This window comes from Phoxinus phoxinus (assembly GCF_949152265.1).
Source record: "Phoxinus phoxinus genome assembly, chromosome: 25".
Lineage (NCBI taxonomy): Eukaryota > Metazoa > Chordata > Actinopteri > Cypriniformes > Leuciscidae > Phoxinus > Phoxinus phoxinus.
In genome coordinates this window covers 3,980,315-4,001,047 of record NC_136900.1, presented here as the reverse complement: position 1 = coordinate 4,001,047, position 20,733 = coordinate 3,980,315, and the positions used below count along the sequence as shown (strand labels likewise).

The 20,733-nt window shown below is 40.2% G+C and overlaps 1 protein-coding gene across 2 annotated transcripts in view; it reads right to left on the bottom strand.

Moving 5' to 3' along the window:
- Positions 1-20,733, bottom strand: part of LOC306993246 (uncharacterized protein) — a 113,291-nt gene that overhangs the window by 42,166 nt on the left and 50,392 nt on the right. Inside the window, exons 5-6 of one of the 2 annotated variants that reach the window (XR_013796420.1) lie at positions 18,505-18,564; positions 2,201-2,339 (exon numbers count right to left, since the gene is read on the bottom strand). Coding sequence is in view for 1 of the 2 variants with exons in the window: in XM_079602912.1 (XP_079459038.1) it covers positions 2,217-2,339; positions 18,505-18,564 (183 nt within the window). In the remaining variant the exon portion in view is untranslated. The remainder of the gene's footprint in view (positions 1-2,200; positions 2,340-18,504; positions 18,565-20,733) is intronic. The other variant, XM_079602912.1, reaches the window with a different exon arrangement.

Here is a 20,733-nt window from a genome sequence, read left to right as displayed (position 1 = left end):
TAGAGGCAACACTCTCCTTTTGTGTCTGTCTATCTATATGCTGAGGAGCTGGTGGATGGCTGTGGCTGCCCACTGGGGGCAGACTTCTTGGATTTCGAGCAGCGGGGGAGATACTGCTTGAAGGCTGCAGACTGCTTTTTCGCATTAAGGAGGAAAGCCCTGTCTTTTATCCTTGATGTCCGACAGATTCAACCATAGATGCCTCTCCGAGACCCCCATAGCCGCCATGGTATGGCCATCGTGTGCAGACTAGCACCAGCCAGACCCGCAGCCATATAAACCCTGCCCACCATATTAGATGTATCGCGGCAGGGCTTGGTGGGCAGCACCGGGGTCTTTAGGGATGACACAGCGTCGGGGGATAAATAACAAGTTTTCCAAACCTTATGTTATACTTCAGTCTTCAGATTATGTGCCATCCAGAAATGTGCGCTCTGGAAGCGAACGTCGCCTTGTGGTGCCATATCAGAGGGAAATGACAGTTAAGGGTCTTTATACAACACCTATCGTTTTTTCAAGAGATTATTAAGGGAAAAATAGATAATTAAGGGAAATTCTTCAGGGTGAATGATGTTTCAATAAAGAATCCCTTAAGGGTTATTTTTTGCAACACCCTTAAGCTTAAGGAAAACCTTTGGGCGTTCTTAAGGGAAAATTACACTTAAGGTGCCAACCGGACACTGGCATTCAGTAAATTTACAGTAAAAATAGTTGAGTTTTGCCAAAACAAATTCTTTCTAAACCACTTCATGTATTTTATTTTAAAGAAAATGCAGTCTTTTTTTTTTGTCCTTGCATGTCAATGTCAGCCCCTTTATGTGGTATATTTAAAACTTTAAAAATAATTGTTTGAGATTTTTAGCATATTTACAATGTATTTAATTGAATCATATATTTTCACATATTAGCAAGGGGTATATTACTTTAGTTTTTCATTACACACTTACAGTATATTGGCCATGTCAAACTCAGTATTTACATTCAATGCTCAATGCAAATGGCCCTAAGGACAAGATTATTGATTGTAATGTGGCATGGTGCAATGATAATTGTTAGCTAAGGCGGTTATTAGATATTTTTTGCACTGATCTTCAATCCTGAGCATTTTAAATATAACAAGGTTGACAAAATGTCTTTTGAAAATAATTATATTACGGTAATAATAATATTTTATTTTATTTTCCGTTGTGTGATTTATGCAAACTGAGTGATACTACCAGAATTTACTCAGTTATGTATTCAAGTAAATAAATGCTAAAATTATTCTAACAGAGTTGAAATAATGTAGTGCTTTAGCGTTATACCTGCAGTTTAGTAGCACACTTTTTTTTTTTTTAGTTCTTAAAAGTTCAAGAGCAACGGTTTCAAAGTAATTAATTTTTTCCCAATACATTTTCAGGTCACAAATGACACTGTTTTCTGTGAATTATCCATTAATATCTGGTAAAAGTAGAGTAAAATAAGAATCTATTAGCATTAGCGGTAGCTACGGAGGTGGTAAATGTTCTTGTCAGTTGCTCTACAGCAACGCTGCAAGCATCTAGCAGCGCCAGCCGTTCCCTGTCATCCTCTCCGCCGCGTAAATTCACTAAACTTCATGGAAATTTAATAAGTGCTGCTGCTTTGGGCCTCCCTCCCGTAGAGCCGCGAACCGCTGCTGCTGCCAGGCACATATGTGATGATTTACAACCAGACACAAGTCTACCACCTTCCTTCTTTTCCCCCCTTCTCCGTTTTCTGTGTCCAGCCATCTCCCTTGTTTCGGAAGTGTGTGTAAGTGGCAGAATACACAGCCTTGGGGCCAAAGGCTTCTGAAGTTAAGCCAGTACAGGCTGCGCTTGCATCCAGGGGACGAACAATATCTGGAAGTCGTCAGTGTGTTTGCTTTTCTTTTCTCTTCACCTTTAAAGAAGACCCGCTCTGTTCCCCTAACACTATCGGGCAGCAAAATGCTCCTGGTCAAACAACAATCCGTTCCTGTCTGAGTCTTTTCATCCTGCCCTAAATCTTCAAAAGAGACACTCTCTGGGTCTATGCAGTAACGTAATCCTCATCCTAATTAGCTTGACCCTTACAATAGAGGAGCCACAACCGCTGCAACCCTCCAGTTGCTACACACATTACTGGTCATGAGGAAATGGTAGTACTGGCACCATACACAGAATATTAAATCATGATATTTAGTTACAAGGTAAAACGCAATGGCGCAGACTCACCTTTTTGGAGAGGAGCGTGGGGTCCTGTTGCAGAAGCAGGAACAGGGTCGTGGCGTTTCCCAGCGCCGCACACCGCAGCCACTCCCTCTCGATGGGCTCCATCTGTACCCGATGAAACAGGGACTGCAAACAAGATATGGAAACAAGCCATGAAGACTGAGAAAATGAGTTCGCACACAAAATCCAACAGTGATTCTAGATAACACTTTTTAGTTAACTTTACTTAATGTCTTAACTTAAAGGGTTAGAATTTCTTCGCTGTATTCTCGCTTTTTGCTCGCAGGTTTCTCTATAGAGCGCCCCCTACAGCTTCGGAGTAGATATTTGACAACACTGTCGAAAAGCTCGTTGGCGACTCTGATACCAGAGGCTAGTAGATCAACGACATCAAAGCAGACGGGACATTCTTTACAACGTCTTCTTCATTCGGGTTCGAACAGCGTGAGGGAGCGCAATAATGACAATTTTAGCAGATTTTTTTTTGCCGTAAAGCAATTCGTTACATCGCGAGACCTGATATCATGCGATACTTCCTGATGCGCCCCCAAAGTTGCAAGTGTGGTTTTTCCGCTCAAATGCGATAGAGACGATCACCATTCAACCCGCAAAAAGTTATATAACCATTCCAATGACTCCGAAGCTGTTCGGTTAAGGTAAAAACCTGCATAGTTCACCTTTAGTTGAAAAAAATCTAGTAATCTGTATTATTCACATACTGTACTATGCCTTTTTTAGTAGTTAAGATTCATTGATTAGTTTGAGTACCATTTGGTCAAGGGGAAAATAAGATTCTTGCATGTATTTTTCTTTATTATTTTCCTTGTACATAGCTTATCACAGCCTGTTTATAGAAAGTTCACTGGTACTTAGTCTCCTACTTCTAAAAAACTGGACACCGCTCGCTGAATTCATGTCAACAATGCAGCATACTGCTATTTTAAATGTTTATAATGCCACATTAATTCACAGACAATAGTTGTGTCCCAAATGATGTACTATACCCTGTCCACTTATACTATGCATTATGTCTAGTGTAAACAGTTTATAAGGTTATTTTATTATCCAGCATCCGAGTCTGATAGCCCATCTCCTTCTGCTTGTGAGGAAAGCTAAAGCATGAAGAGTCCAAACACTTTTCTTCACCCCAACCAAATAAGTATATCATACGGGTATTTGAAGGACACTTTTTTTTTTCTTGTTGGAAAGCTACACTGTGTAAGATTGTCTCCCATCTAGTGGTGAAATTGTATATGACAACCAACTAAATATGACTTTCTAGCCCCTCTCATTCCGAGGGCGTTTTAACTCCTACGGTGGCCGTATCCTAGACGTCGTACTCTGGTATGCATAACCAAGCCAAGCAACTATAAAACTTTGAATTTACACAAATATGCTGAATTACCCGTCGAGAAGAAAGCAGGCAACTTCGGCGTCCCTTTTAAAATCCTTGCTCCTCATGAGCTCTTTCCATCTTAGAAAAGCCACTACAATATTGACTTTAGTCTTGTTGATTTGCCTGTCGCGTTTTCGTTTTAATTCTCTCTTTCGCTTTCTTGGCGACTCTGTTACATGTCCTCGAGAATAAGCGTGATCGTCCATCTTCAACAGGCTTTCAAATCTGCCGGCAGTCGCGAGTAATCTCCCACTCGCATTCGTCACGGTGCCACTGAGTGTAAAAACGCGAAAGGCAAAGCTTGAATTTCCAGGTATGTCCCTCTTTGGCTAATGTATTTTCAAGATGGAGGCGCAACATGGCTTCCGCCATTCGAGCGTCACCCGTATGTATAAATGGCAGATTCTACGCTTACGAGAATACTTGATTAGTTGGTGGAAGTAATTACACATTAATGAGCACATATCATTTTGAAAGAACAGTATTTTTTGCTTAGAATCAACTTAAAAAATTACACAGTGTAGCTTTAATAATACACTTCTCAGACTCTTTGTACTATAAAATGGAATACAATTGGGACGAAATGAGAAGTTCCTAAATATTTATTTAAAAACAGTAGCATATTGTTCATACTTTGCAGTATGCACCAGTGATCCATTCGAAAGCATCTGACCGCCTGTCCACTCCTGTACTATACAAGTCAGTTATAATACTCCTTCTAGTTTTGACCTTTCTTCATTTCTAATCTAAGGTCGGTTCCAGGCAGCCTCCCTCTAAACAGAACCAGACAGAGTTTCTTGTCACACTGATCAATGACCTGTGACCAAGTCTGGGGCCCTGCTGACGCCCGTGGCCAGCACAAGGGCCCCGTTGTTCAATCTGACAGGACGCGTCAGGGATCCAATACCCAGATAACAGGATCCGAGGGAAGACCGTGGATCGCAACACCACTAATCCTTCTGTTTAGCACCTGTTTATGATATGACAAATTGAAACCCCCAGCGTGAAGGTCCTGACATTATTGCATTTCTGTTCAAAACATTAATTCAACATGGCAACTGAGGGGCTGCCGATTAGAGCGAGGGGCCGAGCGTGTATATTGACATGTGTATCTGATAAAAGCAATATAGATCTGAACCCTAAAAAAACTTCCCAGGGTTATATTAGAAACAAACAAAGAAAGAAAAGAAAACTAGAAGAGGAAAGGGAGATTTTTGGCAGAGGCTAGGATCCTGTGGCCTTGCCCCACTGTGACCTCTGACCCCGCGTTAAAGGCAGAGCGTGCAGAAAGACGGAGGAAAGCGTCTGCAGATCAAAAGGAGCTGACAGATGAAGGCGAGGGGTCTGCGTGACCTTGACTCTTAAACTTCAGCTGCGTCTCCAGACGAGAAAACACTGATGTGAGCTCCATTCATCTGTTTGCTAGCAACACCCAATGCCAGATAACATAAGCTGCTAATTAAAGACAGCTCATTAGAAAGCAACCAGATACGCCACAATCTAAAGCGTGCCATCAAAATGTTGTGCACTGAAGCATTGCTGGGCATCATAGGACCATTTAACATTCTCAAAATGCTATGACTTACTTATTTGATCAGAATAATTGCTGGAAACTCGAGCCAAGAGAGAAGAAAGACGGTCCCTGCAAATACGAGCACACTCAGATACACATCCCATGATGCCTTGCGCTGAGGAAACTCCTACTGTGAGAGGGCAGACCCCAATAACAAGATCTATAAAAATAACTGTGACATCCTGTTGCTCTGGTCAACAAACAGCGAGATGATTGATGAAGACAAACTGCTGCAGTGATGGACATTGCGAGATATCTCTCGAAGACTGCCCGTGTTACCTCAGCCCTTACGGACACATGAAAGTCTCAGACAGATCAGATGTCAGAGCTCCAGCTGTTTATTTAGTTGTTTTCTTCAGCAACTTTACATGCCTCAAGTCTCAAAGAGGCCATTATCGCTGGAAAACCATGTTAAAACAGCCAATAATATTTCATAAATATGTTTATAATATGCATTTCAATTAATTTCGCCCACTGACAGCACTTGCAGTTTATTTTTTTAGACTAAAGTTGATCATTTTTTATTAACAAATATTTAAAAGATGTCCCTCCACATTATGCATCACCCCTGTTACCACCATAATTTTATGCAATTTGAAGTAATAAACTATTTTTATCCTTTCAGGGAGTGAATTCATGAAGAAGCAAAAGTCTCCTCTTTTGATCTCTTTAAGGCCTGGTTTCACAGACAGGGCTTAGATTAAGCCAGGATTAGCACTTTGTTCAATTAGGACATTTAAGAAGCTTTTATAAACGTGCCTTAGAAAAAGAAAAACATTACTGATCTGTATCTTGAGACAAAACAATGGCAGTGATATATTTTAAGATATATCAGAGCAAGTTGCTCTCAGATAAAACAGCTCAAACATGCATTTTAGTCTGGGGCTAGACTTAAGCCTTGTCCGTGAAACCGGTCACTAATGGTTTGTTATATTTGTCATTAGGGAACGATCCTGAAATGCCAACCATGTTACTATGATTTTGCATAGTAAACATTTGATAATTAAAGCAGATAATTAAAATATCATTCTAAACTTATCTTTCTAATAAGAAATTTGTAGTCCATGATTTTTTATATATACTGAAACCCGGTAAACCCTGTTACTTTCAACCCTGTTACCATTCTGAATGCATATTATATCCGATCAAATTTTGTAATTAAATAATTTAAGTTCAGATGGCACATAGTGGCATTTATTAACACTTTATTAAAATGTATTACAAAATTATTTGTCTGATAGTTTAAATGCTTAAAATTTACACTTATGTATTTGGCCGACGCTTTTATCCAAAGAGACTTACACCGCATTCAAGGTTTGCATTTACATTTGATCAGTTCTTGCTTTCCCTGAAAATCGAACCCCTGACCTTGGTGTTACTGCTGCCATGCTCTGTAGTTGTTTGAGCTACAGAAAAGATGTAAACAATTAGGCAAATAGGCTAATATATTCATATATAGGTATTATACATATCGTTAAACATAATTATACAAAGAATGTTTAGTTTAAGTTATGAGAGAATAAATGTTTAAAAATATATTTTTTTCAATTAATAAACAATAAAAGTCATGTTTTAAAAAAGAAAATCATGACATTGTATTAATTTGTGTCCTAATAAGATGGAAAATAGCAATACATTTTCTGATTTCTCTTTATGGTCTTGCCCTTTTAAGGGTATAGTGTATTTTTACAAGTAACGGTCATTAATGAGGTCAACAAAACCCTACATCATTCAACATGCCCATGTATTGTGCACATGTTTATGTTTTGACATCAAGACTAGAGCAAGGTTCAAGCCATTTAACATTATATGCATGTTCTGCATGAAATGCAAATGTTTTTGTTCACCTATATGTGGGTATTTTAAAAAATGCTAACAATATGCTAAATCACAAGTGAGCTGGAGGTGAGTCAGGTCTACTCTTGAACATGGGAAGTACGGTGCTGGCACACCAAACCCAACGGCCTGGTGAACTCATCCCAGCGTGATCTCACTGAAGGTGCTGTTCAGACAGTGAAAGCTAACGTGGAAATGGCCGAGCTGGGACGCTCACTCTGTTAGCATTGACAGAATGAGACAGCTAGGTCAGTGTCCCGCTCGCCGGGAGAGCAGATACCATATCAGCAAGTTTTGTGCCCTTTGTGTGGACACCAGGGATGGAGGAGAAACATGCTGTAGCTTATGCTACATACACTAAGTGATGTGAGTCAGTTACTGATTCATTACCTTAGTTTAGCTAAACTAGAAGGCTAGAAACTAGATTCCTTGTTTTTCCTACATATTCAAAAAAGAAGCAGGGTATCTACACCATTAAAAAAAAAACTTAAGACCACATAAACAAATTGGTTCTCTGTGACGTATTTTTGCGATGCCTTCAACAATCTGCTGCCTCAAACAGGGTGTACTTATGGGGTTTTCTTCATGAACGAAGTAGGTAAGGTTGAGGTCAGGACTTGAGCCCTGCTGAGAATTTATCACCCCAACATAAAATTAACAAGAGAAAGGAGCCGTAATTGGCAGGCCAGTTGGTACCCGGCCAATAAAGTTTACAGCAAAGTTAAAATAAAAGTTTACTAGAGACAAACTCCCCTCGTTTATTCTGAAATTAATGTCTTTGGTTGTTTATGGCTCTGTTGCCTTCTAACATCTATTTTGAAAGAAATGCTCACAGAAACAATTTTATGGAGTAGTTTATTATGTGGTCTCAAAATTCATGGGCATAAATCGTAAACACTCTGTATTTAATTTTCTGTATTGCCTGATGATGAAAGCCTGAAGACAGAGATTTGCCCATTAACTCAAGCTCAAAGTACACTTCCTTTTTGACACAAATGCTTAGCTTATGTATCCAACTTAATGCATAGCCTTTCTAAGCATACTCCACTTGATAGCTTGTGTGAACACAAGCGGTCGACTCATGCAAACTACAAAGTTTCGTCCTTGTCCATTGTCTGCATTTCTCTGCACTATTGTGACCAATGAAAATGTATTTTCACTCTTATAAAATAAAGTTGCATGCATCTTTGAACTCACTCACAAAAGAGATCACTAAAATCGGAATCTGTCCTATTTTACTCACCTTCACATCATTTCAAACCAACATGATCTAAATCATAAAAGAAATGCAGAACATCATGGCCTTGGTGGGTAAAGAGTATGCAGCAGCAGGTCAGGCTGGTGCATGTCTTCATACCAGTGGCGTAGGCAGACATTTTATTTTGGGTGGGCCAGTGAAAAAGTGAGTGGACCTATAGTTTTTCCTAGAAAAAAAATGACTTTAATAATTAAACCTTAAAGGGGGTCGCACATCGGACGAGAAGCACGCAGCGTAGCGTCTAGGACAACTCGAGGTATCGCAGACAGGACGCGCACTTTTTCAGTTTATGGCCAGTATTATTGTTATGTTTAAGGACATTATGGAATTAAGATCATGTCTGTACTTTGTTATGATTGTACTGTACAATTAAATACAATCGTTGCTGAGTCTGCAGTCTGAACACTTTACCTCAGAGCGTCCGTTAACTGAATGAATTGAGAATATCACCTGAAAATCCGATAACATCAGCAATTTTCATTCTGCTGCTGATTTCTGTAAACGAATGTAAAACTAAATGTCTATTTCAGCACAGGGTGAAGTCAGTATGTATACATTAACGACGATTTGAGACAAATAAATGTACATTTAATATAAAAAAACATACATAGCTCTGTGGCGCGGCAGGATTTTGAACAAGGTCCTGCAGCCGTTTCTGGGCGCCGTGGACAGACGCCGAATGGCGCCGCCGGTGTGTGTACTCATAGAGAATAATGTGTTCTGATGTTCTGAATAATGCTGCGCTTCTCTTCTCGTCCGGTGTGCGACCCCCTTAAAAAGGCCACCACAGTCCGCCGCCCAGAGAGTCTTCCTGTCGGAACCCCTAGCAACCGTAGCAACCAATTACCTTCCGGAGGGAGGCTTTCTACAACTTGGTTCAACAGTTCCATTTTTCGATAAAACAAATTAAACACACACACCAGTCAACAATAAATCAGGTATAAATTTATATATTTTCTTAAATACATTTGAATAATAAAACTAAACAAAAAATTTATTTTGATCAAACTTGCCTGGGCGGGCCAGTGAGTAATGTGGGCGGCCCATTACAGGCTACGCGCCTGCTTCATACTATGTCCATCTTGCAAGCATGTCAGGCTGATCTGCTTACAGACTTGGATGAAAGCGAGGGTGTGGGCTTAGACACAATTAAAGTACAGCGCACGGCAACAGATTTATCTCTCTGGGCCACGGAGAGGCATCTTTGGTTAAATCTATCTGGGCCTTTTTGGCGATGCTGTCACTTTAGTCTTTAATAGGTTTCACGAGGCAAAGCAAGCGGTGGCATTCCAGAGGTATCTCCCGCTCCAAGCTCAGGTCTCAGGGGCTGCTGGGAGGGAGCAGTCCCTGACATCTACAAACTTCCCGTATAGGATTCAGCAGAAACAGACTTTCGCCTCCATGGGCCCAAACCCACCATCCGCCCAAAAAAGGGGGTCGGGGCATCACTCTCACACAAAGCCTTCAAGGGGTAGAGCACATTGTCATTATTTCCAAAAAGGCTTTGGCTAAGAGGTCCTGACGCAAGTGGTGTCAGGACTCTGAGGACAGGCCCCTTTTATATTTATATATATTTATAAGGTAAGTGGCTTTTATATTCATCATATGCCTGCTTTTCTTGCTCTCAGGAGACCGTTCTGCCAACCCCGCCACATCTGGGGCTTCAGTGGCACAGCAGTTTCCAGTGAGTTCAGGTCTCAGTGTCCGCCTGAAGATGTTGTGGCACTGGGAGACTCGCCACATCGAGGAGGGCTTTAGAGAAGTTCAGTTGTTCCCTGACGGTCTTCCACTTCAGGGTGCCAAGCTGATTACTCGAAGACAATGCGCCCTGCAGACTATAGAAAAAGGCTACAGAATTTAGTTTGGTTCTCATCCGCCTCGGTTCAACAAGATCCTGCCCACAGTGGTAGGTCCCAGGCAGGCTCTGGTAATGGAACAAGAAGTCATAGCTCTTTGGGGAAGATGCCCAAATAATTTGTTCCTCCTCCTGGAGGAGAGTCCGGGTTCTATAGCTGGTACTTTATCATTCCGAAAATGGATGGGGGGGTTATATCCAAACTCTAGATCTGTGTCAGCTGAATCGCATGTTGAAAAAATTCAAGTTCAAGATGTTAAAGGGCATATTGCAGGTTTTTGTATTCAGGATTGATATATAACCTTGTATGAAAATACCATATGAAGAATAAATGCATGATTAAAAATTGTTTTGCCAGACATAAGGGCACAAATTTAGTAGAAAACGTGACAGTTTCCTTGACCGTGTTGAAAAAACGCTTTTTTTTCACCATCGCGTCATATTACGTCACATGGGGGAGTCGTTTGCCGGCGCTGCGTTCGCTCAGTGCAGAATAGGCTGGTATTATGTTGAAGCGGTCGTAATTCAGTGTGTTTTCGGTGGTTATTGTATTTCAATTAATAATTATCGTGATAAATGACTGTGAATTATGGCCTGTCAGGACATCGAGTCCACAGGTTTCCGAACAAGATAAAGGACGGTGCTATCTTCCGTGTTTGTGTGCGTTTTGTGCAGGGTAAGAGACGGCCTTCGCTTCTGCGTCTGCTTTTAGCGTTCACTATAGACTGCATAATTATAATCCCGGCGATATGATGAGTTAACGTTACGGCCAGAGGTGTAGTGGTAAAAAAAGAGGTGGGTAAACTATAAATTCTGGTGAACCACGACGTGGTCACCCGGTAAGGTGGGCCACTGCGTACCGGTGTGTGTTTTTTATCCTGATGACATCGCTATAGGCATCATTTGATGGTACTACCAAGGGTATCACTGGTTGTTCCCACATCATAGGTCACACAATCACTAATCAATTCATACATTAATCTAAATTCTTGTTAAAAAGACTCAAGAAGGAATAATATGGTTGAAATATATAAAGTTTACTAAATGACAAAACAGAGAGAACAAAAATATTTTTAACCCGTAATTACAAAACAAAAACGGTTGTTGTATTTTTAAAAGGCAAAGTTGAACACCAAAATTTAAATTTGAACTAGGCTACACCAAATGCTGCGCAAAAAATAAATATTGACGAATTTTTGTTTATTAGGCTACTTGTTGCCCCTTAATTAAACATTTAAAATATTCACAAATTAATATGGATTTTGTTGTTGTTGATTTATTTTTCTGAGACAAAATTAGAACCTGGAAATGATATTAATCCCGCAGTGCTGAATGAGAAGAGCCATATGTCTCTGGAACCACAGCCTACAGAAAGGTGATTTATAGGCTAGCCTAATGATAATAAATGTGTCTGAAAAAATAACGAGGCATTTTAATTGTGTATTAATAAACTATTGTTTTCTAAATCAGTGTCGGTTAAAAACATATCTCCATCTCCGCTGTTAAGCGGATGTGCCTTTAGAGAGAAATGCACCTTTCATACGGATTACATAATCAGAATGTATTAGCTTTCGATTCGAATTTGTTCGTTTTGAAGTGGACATTTCAAGCTTTAGCCTACATATATATTTAGTTTCAGTTCTCGCGTTCCAGTTCACGGAGATCATGAAAGCGCGCCTGATTGTTTTATTTTATTTGACAAAAGCACAACGTTTCTTGTTATTGCGAGTTTACACAAATAAAAGTAGTTGCGAATAATGTATTATTATTTTCTGTATGACCAGAAATGATAGAGTATTTTAAATTGTTTCACTGTTGATAAGTGTTCGCGCCCGCGCGTCCGTGCCATGCAGTGCGCGCTCACACTCCGCTCCACAAACGCTTGGATATGCGTCAAAATCTTGTGTTTATTTGTGCTAATCTTAGGCTAGCCCTGTATTATTATGGACTAACCCGCGCGGCTACTGACAGTAATGCAGCGCAATATGAAAGACTTCGTCTTAGGTTTAACAACCTATGAAACTAATAATGAACAATATGAAACTAAAACGACATAGCCTGCTTAATTTAAAATGGCTTATGAACTATATGCTATTTAGAGGTGGATAAACGCAGTTTAGAGGTGGATAAACGCACTTTGGAGGTGGATAAACGCAGTTTAGAGGTGGATAAACGCACTTTGGAGGTGGATAAACGCAGTTTAGAGGTGGATAAACGCACTTTGGAGGTGGATAAACGCAGTTTAGAGGTGGATAAACACTATTTCAGAATTTTGGGAGGTGCCCAAACGGCGTTTACGTGCGTTTAGCCTCCACTACATCCCTGGTTAAGGCGATATGTGCACACTGTCCCAGCTCCTTCATCGGGTCGCCCGGTCCGCCGTCAGCATGTGGGTCGGCCACCGGTGGGAAACATGACGCTCACGGATCCGTCAGAGATCACTTATTTTACATTTGTTTTAGTCTTAATTTAATTCATTAACGTATCCCCCATAAACTTGTAATGTCTTGCAAGTCTGCAGCCGACACTTATTATTATTATTATTATATAATATATTATGTTCATTTTCAATCTGTACTCTGAATTTTAATGTTTGTGTTGGCTGTACATATAAAATTTGTATACAGTAAGAAAGTTGTGATTGTGATTATTTTTTTAATCATTATCACCAAGTGGGGCCATTCAAAGCCTTTATAATGTCCCTCTTTCTCTGGAAATTGTCTCCTAATGGCTGACACACACATGCAGGTAAGGGACTAAATACTAGCTTTGCTATTGTCTGACACATAATTATTGTGATCTGGGCATAGTGTTATACATATCGTCAGCTAACGTGAATACATCTATAAGCTAACACTGTTCTCTCTTCGAGACCCCTGCCCTGTTCTCCTCACACCACAGCTCAATGCGTCTCCTCTGACCGTTGTTCTGTCTAATCCTGACCTGTCTACTCTCTTGGCTTCATATAAGGCTCATAATTATATGGCTGAGGTCCGTCATACGAGTAAACAATTAGGCTACAATTTCCTCAGCGTCCGAACTGTCATTGCGATCCATTGCTTTCCTATTGTTTACTTTGACCGCTCTCCCCCATGCTACGTCACTTCCGGTTTGGCGGTTTTCAAATGCGGAAGTAAAATTTTCTCACAAAAATGACTCCAGAAGCCTAAATAGCGTTTTATAAGTATGTTTATATTTAAATCTAGTTCCTACATTATTGTTCTATACATTGGCGCACTGGGTACTCTAACCTGCAATATGCCCTTTAACTTTGAAACTAATCGTGACTCAAATCAGATCCAAGGACTGGTTTGTTATGATAGATCTCAAGGATGCATACTTCCATATATCCATCATTTCTTAACACAGGAAGTTCCTCAGGGGCACTTTTTGGGGGAAAAGCTTACCAGTATAGAGTTCTTCCTTTCTGTCTAGCCTTGTCATCTGTAACTTCACGGAAAGCGTGGATGCAGCTCTGGCTCCGATAAGACTCCAGTGCATTCGCGTACTGACCTATATCAATGATTGATTGATTCTGTCTCAATCAGAGCAAATCAATCAGCACATCTGTCACCTGCTCGTATTGAATAGATCCTTTCAGCCATAAACAAGATAAAGCTAGGCCACTGTCAAACAGTTTTAAAGACTGTTAGGTCTGATGGCAGCTGCATCCAATGTGATACTTTTTGGTCTGCTATACATGAGACCTTTGCAGTGGTGGCTCAGGACCAAGAGGTTTTCCCCCGAGGGGCAACCCGTTTCGCATGATCAATGGTGATGTGGAAGAAGCCTTGGTTCTTGTCCCAGGGTTGCATGTTGGGGGTGCCTTGTCATCAAAAGACGCTTTTGACAGACGGGGGAAATGCTTATGACAGCCCTCACGGGCTGGGGAGTGATTCTAGAGGGTCATTATTTCTCGTGGCAATGAAAACTTTAGCATAAGTTCTGCCGGTAAGACTCACTTGTTACGTCACTTATTACCTTCTCATCTATCCAATCATATTCTTATACTTGTGGTATAAAAGATCAGTACTTACACACATCTAAGTTCGCAGACGTTCCTCCCCCCCACCACCAAGACGGGTCTGTCCCTCCATCCTCCCCAACACCACCAGGATGGTCCCTTTCGTCCATCCACCACACCACCAACAGGATGGTCCCTTCCCATACCTCGCAGGGGATCGGCTGCGCCCCTGCCTTCGTCTTCAGGCAGGATATGCAGAGTCCGCACCCTCGGATTGCAAGCTACGGACGGGGCCTACGCCAAAGAACTTGATTGCTTGCTGGGCTGTTAATAAATGTTTAATTGTCACAGTATTTATTCTCCCGAGTCTTTCTGGTAGAACATAAATTACCTGGAAATTATGGCTGTTTTTCTGGCTTTGAAACATTTCCTTCAAGACCTCATGAGCCATCATGTGCTTGTCCGGACAGACAACACATCGGTGGTAACTTGCATAAATCATCAAGGAGGTCCGTGCTCATGCCCCATTAGCAAATTGGCATACCAGATCCTCCGGTGGGCCCAGGGCAAGCTGCTATCACTAAGGCCAGTGTACATCCCTGAGAAACTGAATCAAGGAGCAGACATTCTGTAAAAAGCAGGGGCTGAGGCCTGGGGAATGGAGACTCCACCCCAAGGTGGTGAAGATGATTTGGAGGGAGTTTGGCCAGGCAGAAGTGGCCAAACTCCCTCACACATCCAGCCCTTGGATGTCATTGTGCAGATGTGGCCAAGGCTGCATCTTTACACCTTTCCCCTGAACTCTATGCTCCCGGGAGTTCCAGATAGCGTCCGCAGGGATGGGTTCAATCAAATATGAGTAGCCTCTTTCTGTCCAGCCAGAGTATGGTTTTTGGACCCTGACGTCTTTCCTCAACGGCTCTCTGTCGGAGGTTCCCATCTGGAGGGAACTTCTGTCTCAGGCATTAAGCACAAATTTACACCCCCGCCCAGAATTGTGGAAACTGTGGGTTTAAATCTCTTAAACTCTGGTCTCTCAACTGAGGTTGTTAAGACCATACTTAACTTGCTTTATTTATTTCTCCACGAGGAAAACTGTAAGCCTTGAAGTGGAGAGTTTTCACCTTTGAACCCATTGAAACTGTTGCAGAGAAATTCTAACCTTAAAAAAAAACTTTTTTTCTGCGGGGCCATGTACCAAATGGCCCCCTAAACATTCGCAGTCTTCCTACGACATTTGTAAGTCCAGAAGACCAAAAGTGCATATGAAGCGTGCCATTTCGGACAGGGCCTAGGAGACCTTCAGGCCCTGTCATTTGTCCCTTTGTATTTGGAGTTTGCACCTGGCATGGTGAAATATTTTCTACTAGTGATGTGCCTGAACCCAAATACTATGTTCGGAAAGAAAATTACGCATTCTACAGACATCGTCCTGTCAGTCATCTTTCCTTACTATCTTCATGTAATAAGTGAAATCTGATGTACTGTGATGTAACCGACTACTGCAGCAAACCTTATGGGCCCTATTTTAACGCTCTGAAACGCAAGTATCAAACGCGGAACGCAAGTAACTTTGTGGGCGGATCCCGGGCGCTGTTGCTATTATACGGCGGGATAAATGACTCTTGAGCCCGACGCAAATCTAAAATGGGTTGGTCTGAAGTAGCTACATTATTCATAGGTGTGGTTTGGGTGTAACGTGAAATAAACCAATCATAGTGTCCTCTCACATTCCCTTTAAGAGCCGGCGCGCTTGTTCCATTATAAGGACGGATTTGCCAGGCAAACACCAGGAGCAGTTCACAGCCGAGGAGACCGACGTTCTCATCAGGGCTGTAAAACACAGAAAAGTGACATTGTATGGGGATGGGAGAAACCCACCCAAATTAGCTTCGGTTAAACAGGCGTATAATAATTTGGGTAAATTTGTAAGCTAGATTTATGCCTATTTTTTTCACATCTCAAGGACACAACAATGATTTCCCTCGTGTGTTAATATTTTTCCTTGTAATAATGAATGATTTGCAAAAATGAAAACTACTGCATCTGTTTAGATGAGAGAATCAAAGTGTATGTGCGTTATTCACACGGTACATAATGGCCAAGGACGCGCCCTTAAAATAGCATATGACTAACGCGCAACGCGCCACTGTCTTTAGACTAGGTTTTTCCTGGTCAGTGGCGGAATGGTTTTCTAAAACTCCAAAATATCACCAGGGAACTTTTGCGCCGTAACACGCCTCCTCTTTTCACTGAACCGCCCCCGCGAGCGCAAGTTCATTCCCTAATTTACCGACGTGCGTCTGTGGAGGGAAAAGTCCGCTGTGCGTCAGGTGCAAAATAGGAATGATACATGTGTAGTGTACAAAGTCAATTGCGCTGGGTGCAAGTAAGGCCCAATGTCCCTTTAAGGGCTTCATAGAATACATTACTGATTTTAAGATTTTTTTTTTAATTATTATTATTATTCTGTTGTTCTCATTGTCTTACATCGAATTTTTTCAGAATATCGGATTTAGGTTCCGGCCACATCCCTAGTTTCTGCACCCTAGACTGGGGTACTTGCCTAAGGTCCCCACTAATGTGGTGCGTAATCTATAGTGTTGCTGGCCTTTTGCCCTCCTCCCTTTTGGACGCCAGACCAGGAGAAGCTAAACTTGCCCAGTCAGGGCATTGGATGTTTATTTCCAAAAAGATGCCCTGTGGCAAAAGTATGATCAATTGTTCATGTGCTTTGGGTCACATGACAATAAACCACAGCAACCAAGTGAAAGAAGAGCAAGTGGATAATCGAGGCTAGACTAGAAGTATGGTGGCTTCCAAAGCCTTGTTATCAGGAATATCCCTAAAAGTTTGTTATGCGGTGGGCTGGTCCTCTCCGCACACATTTGTGAGGTTCTACGACCTAGACTTGGACTCCAGACATAGACTTGGCCACCAGGTCCCGGGTGCTCATGTCCTAGGTTGTGCTCGCCATAATTTGCATGATTGCTAATCCTTGAATGTGTAAACATATAATAACATAACATAATAATCACAAATGTGTAAATAACAGTACAGCAATCAATAATATAACACGACTGACATTTCTGTAAGATTGTCATACTCACTAACATGATACACTATCTTTCTGAAGTGCTGTAAAAACACATTAGAAATTAGCTATATGGGCAAGGGTTTCTCTGTTGGCCGTGTTGTGTTGCCTCTTGCTGAGTTTGTATTAATGAGCTTTTCCCTTCATCAATGACACTCAGGGTCGTGCCGCTGACGGCAAAGTTCACAGCCCTGTTTACAGCTCAGGTGAGAGATGCTCGGGGAAGAGGTGTCACCTCTACGATAATTAAAAAGCCCAAGCATTCACTGAGGGGGCTGTCCTTCAAACGCCTGCATGCGGTTCTGGGAGAAGACTGTCTCTATACTCTGCAAGGATATGGTTTGAGAAATGTGCAAAATTGCCTGAAATAGAACTCAATCCTCTCCTCCAAACACTGTGTGGTATGGTTTATCGATTTATAATAGCAGTTCCTGCAGCGTTATATAAAATACAGCATGATGCAATACGATGCAACAACCACATTTGATGATTCTATATACATTACTGTTTGTAGTGTTCGTCATTTGTATTTTACTGTTGTATAAAAGTGTCTGCTAAATTAATTCATATTATGGAGCTAAATAAATAAATAAACATATATGGTCATGGCGGACTAGATCTGCTACACTGCTGCTGCTTTTGTTGGACTTGCTACTGCCAATAGATACACACACGCTAAGGTGAGGATTTAAGATTTGCTGCTACTGAATAAATACAGCTTACAACGAACACTGAACCCGACAATTCAAATGTTGAGAGAAAAATCTCATTGGCTGTAGAATTAGCAGAAGCCAATCAGCTTGTGCCATGTGGTATTAGTGTGATTGTTTGCAAATTGCATGCAAAGGACGTATCAGCCTGTGCCATCTAGAGTTTATGACTGAACTAGATGTACATTTTATATATATTATTTTTAGGGCTGTCAAAAGATTAATCGTGATTAATCACATCCAAAATAAAAGTTTGTGTTTACATAATATATGTGTGTATACTGTGTAGAATTATTATGTATAAATACACACACATTCATGTATATATTTATTTAAGTAATAATTGCATTTATATACTGTATATACATTTATATAATTTATATTATATATAAATATTTTATATATAAATATAACCAATTTTTCTTAAATATATTGTGTGTGTTTTTATATATATAAATAATTATACACAGTACACACACATATACTATGGAAACACAAACTTTTATTTTGGATGCGATTAATCGCGATTAATCTTTTGACAGCCCTAATTATTTTATTTACATTTATTTGTTGTTGTTTTTTAAAGATGGAAGAGATTGACATACCATAACTGAAGATGCTGTGAGACTCCTAGTGTCTTCCTCTGGTCCATCCTGTTCATCACTCTGTACAACACATACAAACACAGTTAACTCAGCAAAACTGTATCACTGTACCTAAGAATCAATTTAATATATTTAAAGGGGCCATAAAATTGATTATTTCATTTGATTGTAATAATATAGATGTACAGTACTTTGTGCCATACAGTAATGTCCATTTAGTGCATCTATTGAAATTAAACTGTAGAAAATTATTCATTATGAAACATTCATAATTATGACATCAAAACCATGAGCTCATATGACCATCCACATTTACATTTTAAAGGTACAGTGGCAAAAAAATTGTTACTGTGTTTGGTAGAGGAACCTTGACTAACATTATAAGTGGACTTCAGGCTGGAAAATGGCAAAGATAATCTCATGCTTATACAACTTATATGATGCCACTCAAGTGCTCATCTCTCTGTGTCTCATCGTGTGCTGCCTCCTGATGTTATGATGGACATCCAGACGCTACAGGAAATGTGTTAAATGGCAGACGAACAGTCACAGGAGAATAGTGGAAACAAGGGATTTCACTCTCAAACACACAAATAAGTTTCTTTATTTAGTATTCAATATTTTCAACGTTTGTTTGTTAGTAAAATAATACCATTGCTATTGTACACAATGTTAGATATTTGATTTTGAACAAAAACAATAAGTGATTTGTTCCAAACATTTTAGTTTGAATGCAAGTATAGTAGTTAAAGAGACACCTAATATAAAGTGTTTTTGGTTACACTTTATTTTAAGTTGTCATTGTTACAGTGTACATATTAAGTACCGAGTAATATTAAGCAACTACATGTACTTACTATAGGGATAGGGTAGGATTAGGATTTGGTTGAGGGTTAGTTGCATGTAATTATCCATAATTTACTGTTATTACTATGGTAAAATAAAGTGTTACCGTGTTTTATTTATACATTTCACATCCATCCATGCCTCCATTTCCAATAGGATGTAAGAGAATTAGATCAACAGAATTATAAATAAATAAATAAATAAATAATGTGCATATACCCATGAACAAAATGGGTAAAGTCTTTCTCTCTTTTTCCACACAAACAAACAGTCTATCTCTCTTTCTCCTGTCAAACAGCAGTGAAATGCGGTTCTGACAGCTAGAAAGGCCTGCAGTTTCACACCGCTGTACTGTCAGCAGAAGAGTCCTCACTGAATTTAAAACAGACTCCACTTCATTTGAGAAAAAAATGGTAAAAGTGAAAGCGATGTCTCTTTCAATATTTATAGTTTTTTTTCATTTTATATTTTTATCTTAATTTAGTTTGTATGAGGTCAAGTAAGGGTCTTGGTACAGCCAATACATAAACAACACATTGCTGTGAGCAAGTAACACATGCTGTTGCTGTACAATATATCATACATGAATTACCCGTAGCAGATCTATACAGGTGGAGCTGGGGAAGGTGGAAGGTTTCTGAACGCGCACTGCAACTGCTACAGAAAATGCTGACCAGTATTTAAAGGTTGAGCAGCGAGCTCATTGGCTACTGATCCAGCAGGAACCAATCAGCTGTGCCCTATTGAAAATAATGTGACTGCATACAGATTGAGTTAAGAACCAATCCGCCTGAGCCATCTAGATTGTCATGACAGAACTTTGAATTTCTGACTCTAAATTCTGATTGGATGAGGCCAACTCAATGTCATGAGAAAACATAGCTATTTAACGAATATGCAAGTTCATACAAGTTCATATGATGTGATTCATATGAAAATGTACGATTTGTATAAATTAATTAGGTATGAAGCTTCATGCCCAACCCCATCCCTAAACCTGCTCCCCAGTGCGACGAGAGCAGATCATATGAAAAATCACAAAGGGGGATGTACAAATTCATACGAAGATGCAACAAATCAAAATAGTTCGAAATTGTTGTGAAAATGTGTTAGATGAACCACATTCAAAGTTACTGGAAAATGTCAATAAACACACTTGTGACCATACATACATTAAAGGTTGGTTAGGTAAGAATTGTCTAAATAACTTTTTTTCAAATTGGCTTAAACTGTCTTTATATACCAATACATAATTAAAATGTAAGTACTTTGAAAATGAGAGTATAAAAATTGAGTGACTATAGTGTATTTAATCTTCAAAAAACACAGCTCATTAATTCATACCGGGACGAAACAAGTGATTGGCTTGCGCGACTGTCACTC